The sequence below is a fragment of the Arvicanthis niloticus genome, chromosome 9, assembly GCF_011762505.2.
Source record: "Arvicanthis niloticus isolate mArvNil1 chromosome 9, mArvNil1.pat.X, whole genome shotgun sequence".
NCBI classification, from domain to species: Eukaryota; Metazoa; Chordata; class Mammalia; order Rodentia; family Muridae; genus Arvicanthis; species Arvicanthis niloticus.
Window position 1 is genome coordinate 53541935 of NC_047666.1, and position 13558 is coordinate 53555492.

The following is a 13558-nucleotide window of genomic DNA, read 5'->3' on the forward strand; positions in this document are numbered from 1 at the left end:
GCAGCTCATAGCCAGTCTCCCACTGCCTCTCAGCAATTCAGCCTTGTCTTTATTCTCACTTCATAGGCAGAAAAGGAAGGGTCATGGACGCAGATTTGTACAAATCTGATACCTACTGAACAGTAGTAAGACTGGGCTAAAAGCCAAATGTCCTGTCACTGTGGTAGCCCTGTCCCCTCTGCTTCCTTGATACAGGATCACAGTTCACTCTCAGCAGCCAGTAGCTGCAACCCCCACTCCTGCGACACCTTCCTTCCTTAAGGCCTGAGCCTGGAAGCCAGGGGAGCACTTCCTTGTAATCCCAGCAGATAATAGCTTCCGTTGCACCCTCTAGTCTTACTGTTGGGGTAGGTGGTGTCCAGAGTAATAAAACTGCATCCAGCAAGGAGATATTTGCAACTGGCGCCACAGACCCATGCCAGCCTTGCTAGCAAGGTTTCAAGCCCTGCTCCATGGCCAATGCCAAATGTGAAGCTCAAGAAATCTTGCAAACTCCAGGACACTCCACAGGACACTTTGCCCCCTTGAGTATGTGCTGTGTGTGTGTGGGGGGGGACAAGCCTAGGAGGGTCCAGCTGGAACTCTCCAACAGGAAAAAGCTCTTGTTAATTCAGAACAGCTTGGAATCTATTTCGATTTGTCCTAAACTTTTAAGATATGAGGGAGGAAATCCACTGGATTTTATAATGTATTTTTCACAGCAAACTGTCACTGCTGTCTGAGTGACAGAAACTGCAACTGTCCCTACAGCAGCAACAGATGGCAAGTCATCAACCCCTCATTTACCCTCTAAAGTCTGACTTCTGCCAAACACCTACAGAGTGTCCCCCTGTTCTTTCTAGAAGACGCAGCAATGTTCCTTCTTTAAAGCAGCTCGGAAAGACTGTTCTTTGGGTGACTGGCTGTTGAGTGGGTAGGAGGTTATATTCCCATACTTATACATTTGTCCATCGAAGAAGACTTGATATTCTTTGTCAATTTGACCTTGTTCTGTCAAGTCAAAAGCTTGGGCCCCAAGGCTTCATCATGGACCATGGTCAGTGGATATATTTGTTAATTCATTAGATTTAATTCAAAAACAACACCTGGAATAAGTTGACAGATGGTTATGATAAACAAAATGGCAGCAGTAGCTCCTATTTGTTGAATATCCCAAAAATCCAGGATGTGTGCTCTATTCCTAGTTTTTTATTTATCTTTGCTGAAGCTCTGTGCAGCTCATACCCCAGTTTAGGTGGAGAAAATGGAATTTCAGAGAGATCAAGTCACTTGCCTATAGTCACATAGCTACTAATTGATAGATCCAAAGTTCAGACCCATTAGTATAGGCAGGCTGGTGCCAGAGGTATAGCTTGGTGACAGAGCCCACGTTGAGCATGTGCAGAACTGGGCATGTTCAATTCCCAGCACTGCAATAGTCATCATCATCATCACCATCACCATGCACTTACCTGAGAAATTCTGCTGCCTTTTGAGTAATTGAGATAAAGATCTTAATTGCCTTGGTCTTAGAGTTCTTTAGAAGCTGAATGTTCATATATTGTTACTGATATCCAATGCCCTCTTAAGACATAATTTTAACTAACTAGCAATCATTTTACCCACTAAGCAACCATCTTCCCAAACCCTTTGCTTCTCTTTGAAAAGTGCTGGGGAAAGGCCTAGGGCTGGTGATAAACTGAAGTCAGTGTTATAGTTCTTATATTTGTCATATAATGATCACCTGAACACAATTGTTTGCAAAGCTTCCCACAAAGGGAGACAATAAACTTCAAATGGCTAATATATATATATATATATATATATATATATATATATATATATATATTATATATAATATATATATATATATATATTTCCACTTAACCAGACACTGTCAATTGCCAGGTTATAAGAGATATAAATGGCTACAAAGGAAAATTATAAGCAGGCTGGAAGATTGTTTGGTCGGTGAAGTGCTCACTGTGCAAGCATGAGGACCTGAGTTCTGAACCCCAGCACCCATGTAAAAAGCCTCCTGCTGTGGCTTAGGAAAAGCCAGCACTGGAAATACAGAAACGGGAAGATCCCTGTGCCTTGCTGGCCAGCCATACTAGCTGGGTCATCAAGCTCCACATTCAGTGAGAAGCCCTTTCCCAAAAAGTAAGGTGGAGAGTAAGGAGGATACCTAATGCCAGCTCTGACATCATGTGCACAGGTGTCTGGTGGGGATTGTTAAATACCATTGTGTCTTCATTTCTCTTGCTCTAGGGAAACAGCTGAGCATATGGACACTTTGTGTAGATCCGACAGATACATACTTACTCAGGGGCATTGCAAAGCACCTCATTCAGCAGCTCAGTCCCAATGACCCACAGCAGATGGCTTGGGGCAGAAGGACCAACTACCAGGTTTGGGAGTGTTCCTCCACCTGTACCTTAGTTACCCTTCAGTTCTTGAGGATATGTGCCTTGCTTCCATTTTACTAAGAGATTTCTGTGAGTTACACTAGCCAGTGTAGCACATATCCCTGGAAAAGCATCTTTTATGTGTCTCAGTGGAACCCCACATAGTCACACTCTGACTCACTCAGCCCTGGGCCTTTACACCTGTTTTAGTCTGTGAATATCTCCCATAGTAGTTAAGTGAAAAGGAGATAAAATCCAAACTACTTTGAAAGTGGACATTAAAAATAAGTACAAATAGCAATAGACCAACATTTTTGCATATTTAGTAGTCCTGGGGAATTGAACTTGTGGCCTCATGCATGTGAGCACAGACTTCCCTGTTGAGCTACACTCTCAGCATTATGCCAGCTTCCTACTTCTTCTATGCCAGCTAAATAGTTAACTTCCTTCCCCATTGGGAAAGTTGTTTTTCCAATTCTTCTTCAGGTATTAAAAATAAACAAAGGCATCTAATTTTTCTTGAGCTGGACATCCAGTGTTAGCCTGTCCCCTGTCCCCCATCAGGAGATGGCCATGTCAGAGTAATAGCTGATTTACTAAAACTAACATGTCTAATGGGCTCCTACCTACACTGTGTATGAGACTGGCAGAATGGCTTTGAATAATGACTCAATTTGAGTTATCTAGAAATGTCCCATTAGTTCTCTGTTTTTATAACCTCATGCACTTGGCATTACAGGGGTGAGGTATATTTATGAGTGTGCAACTGGCACCCAAACACTGAAAACCAAAGAACTGGGGGGGCAAGGATGGGGTAATGGGGGGAATAGTGAAACATCTTAAGAGTCACCCCATAGATTGGCATATATGTGAGACTCTATGTGCAGGCTTTGTTGGTAGAGGAGAGAAGACCCCTTATCTGTAACTGCTCCAGAAATGAAACTTCCTCCTCCGCCCAGGCTGGGTAGGCCGCCATCATCTCAGGACTGAACAAACAGTGGTGTCTGAGACAGACAGGACTAAAAGTGGAACTGCTGAGTCACTCCTGTCCACACTGGCAGTCAAGGAAGAGGCTTCTTAGCCACTCACGGTGGCTTTTCAGAGCACTTTATCATTTTGGACTCTCAAAATGTGTGTTTAAACTCTGGGTGACCCAGGCAGCCTTCCAGATGGGCACCATTCAACTGCAAGTGGGAAAGAGTGAACCCAGGGTCCTCAGGTCACCTAACAGGGAGGTTGGGTACAGGGGCATAAGGGCTGTAATGCAGCCCAAAAGAAACTTCTCACCTGCTACAGCAGCTCTGGATAGGTCAGGGAGAAAGCTCCAGAATCACACAAGAGTCTGAAAGTCCCCTCCCCCACTTCCTAGATGTGCGGTTGCAGCAATTATTGACCTCCCCGGGCCTTAACTTCCTTATCAGCTCCCCAAACAAGTAAAATAGCATTATATGAAGCTCTGGCACTGTGCCTGGGACACTGCTATGCTCACAGTGAATGCTAATTTCCCCTGCTCCTGTGTGATATCATTTGAAGTAGCTCTACTCCATCCTGCCAGTCAAATGGCTTAAAATTCCACCAACCGTTCTTAAACCCCTTCCTACAAAGTAAATACCCCTAGGGAGCTCTCAGCTAATCCTTTTATCAGCTATCACTTTAAGGGGATTAGTTGCAGATTGAGAACAAAACCCAAAGGGAAAGAGATACAGAGGAGGAGGAGGAGCCAAAGAAAGAGGATCAAAACCCCCTAACCCTGAGCCCCCAAGGAGACGGGGAAGCTAGGACTGTGGATTCCCCCTCCCAGAATTCCCTTGACTTTGCAGGAAACTAGGTGTTTAGAAAGTCATATCTACGTCTGTGATCACAAGTTCTTCTTAAAAGAAAAGAGAAAGAGAGGGACAGGGGCAGGGACTGGGAAAGGAGACAATGGTAGAGGGTGTAGGTAGGAAATCTGAAGTTGATAAGTCTCTGGTTTGCTATCAGGGTCTAAAGTCAAAGAGCCCTTTTCTCAGCCCTTCCACTTTTGTCTCCTTTGGCAGAGCCACCAGGTACTTTGCAGGCAGCAGTGTGTCAGGCTGGAGGGGACTCAGAAAAGGTTACTCTCCTACTTCCTTCCACTACTCTTCATCCCCACCACCCCAGCCAGCTACCAGTCCTGATAGAACTACCCAAAACACAGAAAGAACAAACTCGTAGCAGAGCACATGGCTGAGCCTTGGGTGAATGTACGGCAGAGCTAGAAGGATCACAAGGACTGCCCAAGGCTAAGACAGAACTCATAAGAGCCACTTCCATCCTCAAAGACCTTGAAACAGAATCAAACCCAGGCTCCATTCCCTGGGGGTCCTGTAGAGGGACAGACTAGCTTTGACCAAACCTAGAGAGTGTCACCTGCCTTGTCCCTAATGTGTTCATGTTCAGGAGCTGGCTCTGTGGAGATGGGGACCGAGGAGGGTTGATATGGAGCTGCTAGTTGGTGGACAGAAACAGAAAATATTGGTCAGGCTTGATATCCTGCTAAACCTATTATTATCCAACATAGAGAAAGCATTGATTAATGTGAAATCATTGCTTGAACAAGGAAGTGTAAGAATGTTTCACTGCGTCAGAGGGAGTGTCCACCAGCAGCATGTGCACAGCGCTCCTACAGAAGGCAGATGATATCTATCTGTGAAGCATTTGCAAGGCTTCTGTTTTACTGCACCCTGATTTTTCTGATAGCAGCAGTAAACCACCCCAGGCCTCAAATCATCTGTTGGTCAGACCTCTCGTTAATTTAGGTTGACTCCGCTAACATTCCTAATAAATCTTCAGCCCAGGATTGAAAAGAGGGAAACATCTGGAACAGGGAAGGTGAGGGAAAGCTGAAAAACAAGGGAATGACTACGGGAAGAAAAGCAGGGGAGAACCCAGGAAAACCAGGAGCACAGCAGAGTGAGAGACCAGTGAAGGAGTAAGCCCTGAGCCAAAGCTCAGAAGTCTGCTTCATGCTCAAATACACTCAATATTCAGAAAACTGTGACTTACTTTACCATTCTAGCTCTGCTTTGAACCATTATTACCTTCCTAATGAGCAGAAGAGAGAGTTCAGCTGGTAACGTACCTGCCTTGTATGTGTGAAGACAGGAATTCAATTCCCAGAGCCCAGGTTGTTTTGTTTTTGTGTGTGCACATGGTTGCTTGCCCGTTTGTTCATGCCAGCTATGAGGCTGGGGAGATGGTTCAGTGATTAGGAGCATTTGCTGTTGTTCTTTCAGAGGACCAGAGTTAATTCCCAGAACCCATTTTAGGTGGATCAAAAACTCACAACTACCTGTAACTCCAGCTTCAGAGGATCAAACACCCTCCTCTGGCCTCCTCATACACCCACACATAGCATATATTCACCACCACCCTCACACATAAATAATATAAATATGTTTAAAAGCCAGATATGGTGACCCGTGCTGATAATCTCAACACTGGGAAATCGGGGACAGATGGAGCTCCATATGACAAACCCAGGAAGGAAGGAAAAGAGGGAGGAAAGGAGGCAGGGAGGGAAGGAACAAGGGAGGGAGGAAGGGAACCGTGGGTAGCACCTGTGGAAGGATGCCTGAGACTGTCATTCACCTCCGTGTGCACACACTCATACACGTGAACAAAACTATTTTTGCAGTGCTATAGATTAAATTCATGTGTGCCAGACAAGCACTGCAATATAACCCTAGACGTTTACTTATTTAGACAAGGTCTTGCTATGTTGCCCAAGCTGACCTCAAATTTCTGGGCTCAAGCAATTCTCCTCCCTCAGCCTCTGAGTATTTTGGACAACAGGTGTGTTCCACTAAGCCAACTTCCTTTTTTAAAACAAGAAAACTGAAGTAAAGAGAGGTTCATAAATTTTCCCAAGGTCACTATGTGAAGAAGTGGAACATTGGAAAGTCAAAGCTCTCACTGGTACTCAGAACTGGTCCTGCTGACCCAGAGCCACACATTCAGATCAGTGACTGCCCTTAAAACCTAGAAGATCCCATCCCAGATCAAGTGCATGGGACACATATATGTTGTGTCTAATCTCACTAGTTCATCTTAATGTGAATCCTTGTACTAGATCCCGCTCTCCTACATAGTGTATTTCCTAGAGAGGAAGGGTCGGAGGGAATGGCCACAGACACTGCGATAGCTTAATCTGTTCACATTCTGTCTAGCAGTCACTATGACTCTGAAGATTAGATCAGAAAAGTGCCCCCGAGCCCCAACTATCATTTCTACAAGACAGATGTCCCAGAACATGCCGCCGTTGTGCTTTGTGCCTTTTCTGGAGCCGTCCTACACATGTATTCTCAACTGTGAGCGTGCAAACTTGCCCAAGCCCCAAATATGCCTGCACTAAAAATTATTTTCTTACGCTCTCAAATTTCCATTCTCACCAAAAACACCTCTAAACCTTCTGTTTCCCAGCTGTTGATACACCACCCTACCCTCACTGACCTGACCCCACCCTGTAGCAAGATTTGAAGAAACCCAAAGAGTAAGAACTTCTAGTGTTCTTAGTCCTGTAATTCACTATGGCCTTATGAGAGATGTGGTATGGTTGCCTTCAAAAGCAAATTATCCCCGGAAAGATCAGCTGAGTTCTCCAAAAGCATGTGGAAACTTACTTAAGCGGAAGGGAGACAACACTTGAGTCTTCAGGTTCCAGGTCCAGGTCCAGGTCCAGGTCCCCTTAGAACCCATCTTGAATCTTAAGGTATAATCCAATAAAAGAAATGGTGGAGTAAGTTGGAAAAGAAGTTGAGTTGCAGAGTGTTGCGTCTCTAATAACACTTTCTCCTCCTCAATGTTCACCTCACACTTGAACGGAAGTCCTTCATGATTATGAGTCAATAAATAGCTGCTCCACAAGCTGACATCTCCCTTTAAAGGAGCTAAGTACAGTCAATTTTAACTCATCACGAGCCAACAAGGAAGGTAGGAAGTCTCAGTCAATATGTCCTAGAGACCAGACAGAAGGACTGGCCTTTGTCCTCCTGCCTGTCCTTCAAGAAACCTGACCTGTGGCCTGCTGCTGTAGGGGCCTGAGCCTCCTGAGAAAACTTGTGTTAGGGGAATGCAGCCCAGGTGAGTAGGTCCTCGTAGGGCCTAGCATTGAGTCTGCTTCAGAGAAGCCCTGTACCCAAGGCAGAATCAGATCTGGATAAGATGGAAGCTTTGAAGATCTGCCTAAATCAGTTGCTCTCTAATCAATCCCAGGACTGTGTGAATGAAGACCGGAAAGCTTCTTTCCCAATTTGCAGCCTGGGGAGTAAGGATGTAAAAACTGACTCCAGCCTCCTGGAGTGTGTGAGTCAACAGGGCTTCCCCAAAGGGCCTTCTGGGCAGCCCTAGCCAACACAGAGCCCTTGACTCTGAGTCTACTCCAGACCTGTCTCTCACCTCAGCAAGGTGCAAGGACCTCAGATAGCCTTTTAGGGATTATCCTAGCAGGTCCTGGGCCCCAGGGGGTAGAGGAAAGGGAAAGGATGAGAAGGCTCTGGGGCTTGTCTGTGGCACAGTCTCAACTCAGTGTAGGTCCAAGGAAACGTGTGGAGGGAGGTGGAAAGAGAAACAGGGAAGGGAGCAGGGGAGGTCCCAAAGCCCATGAGGAACAGAGGCAGGGGAACAATTGACAGATTCATTTTGCCTTTGACCTAAGACCAAAGACTGGCTTTTTGCAGAGGGGATAGGGGCGTGTTTTTAAATAAGCTGGTTCTAAGTTTAATATGTAAGCCTATGAATATGCTTTTCCAATTCAATTTTTAAATTTATTTCCCTAGTTGAACTATTTGAGCTGTGTACTAGAGGGAGTTACAGATGAGAATGCATCTTAGAACTTTCGACTTAGGGATTTAGAGATCGCTGATAGAGTGTACATAGGAGGGAACTGAGTCCAACAAATTTAATCAGTCAGACCCAAGGTCATGGAGCCGGTGAAGACAAAAATGGAGACCGTGGCCCTTTCTACTCTGTGGCCTCCTCAACTGTGTGCTGCCTCAACAGAGATTTGGGCAGTGGGCAGCCAGGCTGATCAGTAAATGATCTAACTTGTCACTGGAGAAAATATATTTAATCTGTGGCCACAGCATCTCAGCCGTTCAGCCAAACATCATCCATCACATCATAAAGAGTGACTTGCCAAAGAAGAGTCTGAAAATCCAAACCAGATCCTTCCCCAGTCCTGGAGCAGCCGGTTGCATTTCATTCCCGGAGCCAAGCTCCAGCCCATCCTTTGCACGCCAGGGTCTCGTTTGACAGAGACCCTGTGTTCATTCATATGATCTCTTCAGCAGTTTTGTCCCCACTGGTGCTGCTCAAAAAGGAGGAGGAAGAAGGAAGGGCTCCAGAACAGGCTGTTTGCGCCCAGGAGCCTCACTCAGCCCTGCCTATCGAGGATGCTAGGCTGTGAATGTTAGGACATTCACACAGCTTCAGGCTTTCAAAATCTGAGATATTGTTAAAGTGGCGGGGGGGGGGGGGGAGGGGGTGCTCAACAGTCATTATACCAGAGCCCCAATCTAAATTCCAGCTTTCCTTAAAGTTTCAGTGGTTTCATAACTTTTGAAATGTTTATTTTTTTTATTGAGTATATATGAGCATGCACGCACACACACAAGCCATGATAACATATATGGAGGTTAGAAGATAGTCCATTCTCCTTCTTCACATGGTTCTAGGGTTCAAATTCAGGGAAATGGGGTTGCACAGCAACAAGAGCTTTACCTGCTGAACTGCCTTGCTGGCCCAAGTGTTGTCATTATGGTGTCAGAACTGAGAAAGATACAGTACTTCCAGGGGTGAATTCTCTAAGCCAGGACTAAGTCATTTGTTCTGTTCTCAGAGCCTGAAACTTTTGATTGTTGTTATTATTCCCATAGTCCTTCATTTAATGCTGAATTTCAAAGGAACCTGTACTTAATCCAATCGATGGGATATGTTAGAGAAGAAAAAAAAAAAACAGTCATACCAAAGACATATTTCCTTCTGTAATGAAAAATAATCAAAACTGAAAGAATGTTCTCAAAGTCCTACCCTGAGACCACACTGTTCTTCTGAGCCTTGCCTGTGGATAAAGATTACAAGAGTATGTTAGATATGCAAAAACAAAACACCATTCACAGCACACGTCTTCACTGTGGTGATTTTACCTTCAGGCTTGTTCACCAACTACAATATACTCTTCCACCTGGGACTGTTGGCCAGAACAACCACTTGCCCATTAACTCAGCCAGCTGAGCGAGCACTCACTGGGCATCCATCCACTGGTGGTTCAGAGACATCAGGACACTGCTACTTCCTGGGCACAGCAGGAAAGAGAATGCAGTGCTGGCAACACAGGGGAAGGAGGACTTAAGTTATAGTATTCAGATCAGATGAGCACACTCTAGGAAATATATAACCATCAAGCAAATGTAACCTCAGACGCTGAGAGTGGAGGTGATCATAAGGTTCTATGAGGCTCAGAATAAAAGATGAGGGCAAGAAAGAAGGGGTGAAGAGAAGGCATTCCACCCCACTGGTGCTCCATTTGAAGAAGCAGCTGACATTCCGATGAAGTGAAGAGGCTTCAGGCAGCAGGCACTGAGTCTCTCTAGATAGTCTGTAGATGGAGGAATTTGGAATAGAAGTACCTTGCTGCTATTAGAGCAGCTGGACAACTAGAGAAACTGAGACTGGGGGAGAAGGATAGCAGCAGATGAGCAGGATGTAAGACGTGAGTACGGTTATGGTGAAGGGGGAAGAGCTGCCACACTTAACAGAGTGAGCAACCTGCGGGGCTAACCTCAGGAATCAATGCAAGACACTGAGTGTGTCCTAAATATTGTAAATGAATCCTACTTTCAGTAGGTCTTAAGGAAAACACCCATATATTCAAACAAACACTAAACTTAGGATACAAGAACCAAAACACAAACTTTTACTCAGAAATTTCAAAGCAGTGGGAATGGTAGAGAACACATTTGATCCCAGCACTCAGGAAGCAGAGGCAGGCAAATCGCTGTGTGTTCTAGGCCAGCCTAGTTTACACAGCTAGCTAGAACCACATAGTGAGACCCTGTCTTAGAGAGAGAGAGAGAGAGAGAGAGAGAGAGAGAGAGAGAGAGACTGAGACTGTTTTAAAAGAACAATGAGAACCTGTTCCTGAAGGCCTGTGGGATGAAACTAAAGTGACACTGGAGGGAAATTTAGAGCCCTAATGAGCTCATGAGAAATCCCAAAACTAAAAGAGTAAAGCACTCAAATCAAGAAATTAGGGGGGAAAAAAGGAAAGATGAATACATTTATTTTTTAAAGGAGTTAAACCTTGAAACAAAAATATAATTTTAAGTTGATTAAAAAATTAAAGGTTATATTTTAATAAAAAAAAATAGGGGGCAGGGTTGGAGAGATGGCTCTATGATTTAGACATTGACTGTTCTTGTAGAAGACTCAGATTCAGTTCTCAGCACCCTCCAGGAGTTCACACCCATTGGAATCTGATACCTTCTTCTGACCTCCAAAGGCAGCAGGTATGCACATGGTGTGCATACTTACATGCAGACAAAACACACACATAAGCTAAAATAAATAAGCTTAATAGAAAATTGTAAAGAAAAATAGATGTCTTTTACAAATGAAATTTTAAAATGAGAAAACACACAAAAAGCATTGAGTTCAGAAGCATAAAAAAGGGTAGATTCCATTAGTTTATACAAAGGATAAGGACAACAGCAGAGAGGCTCATTGAAGAGAGGAAGGGTTCCGCAAGGGTGGAGGGCAGCCATGAGGGTAACGGGAGACCAGCTGGTCAAAATGCACACTGTACATGTATGGAAATGCCATGAGGAAGCCCACTCATCATTATGCACAATTAATTAGTTAATAAAAACTTTTTGCAATATATAATAAAAATAGATTCCAGATTATACTAGAATATCGTCCTAGAACTCCATCCTAAAGAATGTACTTGTCTTACTTTATATGCTGTAAAAAGCCTAGGTGGATAAAAAGCCACAGAAGAAAAGTTAAAGGTAGTGAAGGACTTGTTACCACGGCCAGAGGGCTCTTCAAATAAACTCCAAGAAACCACAAAGGGGCAGGTAAAACTGAAAAGAAAAACAAAACAAAACAGAGCTCTGCTCATGAGGCTGGTTCCCAGTTACTACCAAACAGGCAATGGCCAGTTCAGACAGTAACACTCCCCACCGCATCACCCAAAGTTGTTACAAAGCCCCAAATAAGACCTTAACAAGGTCGTAGGATATCTGTTAATGTAATCCACTACTCTAGGTTAAGATAAAATCCTATCTTTTCAGATATCATATCTCTTTAAATAGAAAAATTTTAAAGCCATCAATAAAATTTAACCAACATTCCTGACTAAAACAAATTTAAAACTTTAAAATTCTTGGAAAACCAAAAGCAAAACATATTCACCACAATCTACAGCAAATATCACACTGCCGGGGAAGCATTCGCAGTGTTTGCTTCCTGGTTTGGTAAAGCTGATACAAGGGTGTCCTACCAAGCACTAGTACTGCACTCCTGTAGCTACAGACTGAGAGGCTGAACCTGGAGGGCAGAGAGAGCTCAAGCGTTTATTGTCTGCCTAGGCAACACAGTGAGACCTTCCCTAAAAACAAACCAAAAGAAAGTAGAAGACAAAAGTAAGACTGATGAAAAACCCAGGTAATCTCATCGCTCAGTGGAAATGCTGGCCACCCTGTAGGGAGGGGAGGACCCCTCCAACGTGAAGCAGTCATTTATCTTGCTGGAAATGAGATGTGCTGTGCTAAGCAAAAGCCAGCAAGGCTCATATGAGAATATAGGTAGAAGCTATTAAAAAAAAAAAAAAAAGTCATCCAGAGGAGCAAAAGTTGGAAATGTGATTTCTGAGAAGAGAAGCACACTGGCAGAAGAGGCCTTGGGTTGAACATAGGATGCTCCTGATGGTGTCCCATCAGTTAGTCCTGGCTGGGAAGGGCTTGAGCCCTGGGTCTTGCCCATTAGCTGCAGAGCCTCACTCCTCAAACCTGCTTAAGAAAGAGTAGGGATGGGGGCCTTGGCTCTGCGGTGGAGCATGTGCCTACAGCTCAAGAACTGGATTTCACCTCCAGCCTGGGGAGAGGGAAGGCTGAAACTGCACAGGTTAGAGTCCCAGAGAAGGTTTGACAAAGCCTCTTTTTGTCTTCTTGTTCTCCCAGACCGCCCGGGCTTGCTGAACGTGAAGCCCATCGAGGACATCCAAGACAACTTGCTGCAGGCCCTGGAACTCCAGCTCAAGCTGAACCACCCAGAGTCCTCCCAGCTGTTTGCCAAAGTGCTCCAGAAGATGACAGACCTCAGGCAGATCGTCACAGAGCACGTGCAGCTATTGCATGTGATCAAGAAGACGGAGACAGACATGAGCCTTCACCCCCTGCTCCAGGAGATCTACAAGGACTTGTATTAGCAGAAAAGTCCCACCCGCTGACAACGTGTTCCTTCTATGGATTGCACTATTCTTTTGAGGGAAAAATCTAACACCTAAGAAATTTACTGTGAAAAAGCATTTAAAAACAAAAAGTTTTAGAACATGATCTATTTTATGCATATTGTTTATAAAGATACATTTGCAATTTACTTTTAATATTAAAAATTACCACATTATGAAATTGTGTATAGTATTTAAAGAGTGAATGTGTGAATCTGCCATCACAGATGTGGAGAGGATTTCCCCCATTTTATTTCTTTTCTTCCTCCTTTCTTGTTCATTCTTTGACATACATATGTGCTCATATATATGTTTATGTGTGTGTAGGTGCTGTGCATGTGTGTGGAGACCCAGGGACAGCTCTAAAGCTGGCTCATTCTCAGGACTGTCATCTACCCACTTTGAGACAGGGTCTTTCATTAGCCTAGAACCAACCAATTAGGTTAGACTAGCTGGTCAGTGAGCCCTGAGGAGCCGCCTGTCCCCTCCTGCCCTAACTATCCTGTCTAGCATGTGTAAGTGGATTCAAGGGGGTGGGTTGACTCAGGTCCTCATGCTTTCTGGGCTTCACAAGAACCCAAACTTCTCCCACAACTCTACCAGAGTTTCCATGCATCTCAGCAGCATGTTTAACATATTGTCGTCCCTCCATAGTCATGGGATCTGGCTCCAGGTCTCCTGAAGGTACCAAACCCCATAGGTG

The 13558-nt window shown here is 44.5% G+C and overlaps 1 protein-coding gene across 7 annotated transcripts in view; it reads left to right on the plus strand.

Annotated features, from left to right (window-relative positions):
• Positions 1-13039, plus strand: part of Pparg (peroxisome proliferator activated receptor gamma) — a 129410-nt gene extending 116371 nt beyond the window's left edge. For 6 of the 7 annotated variants that reach the window (XM_034512398.2, XM_076940302.1, XM_034512397.2 and 3 more), the window contains exon 8: positions 12587-13038. In XM_034512398.2, the coding sequence (XP_034368289.1) occupies positions 12587-12834 (248 nt within the window). In that variant the 3' untranslated portion in view covers positions 12835-13038. Of the gene's footprint in view, positions 1-12586 lie in introns of all 7 variants that reach the window. The other variant, XM_034512395.2, reaches the window with a different exon arrangement.
• The last annotated feature ends 519 nt before the right edge of the window (positions 13040-13558 follow it).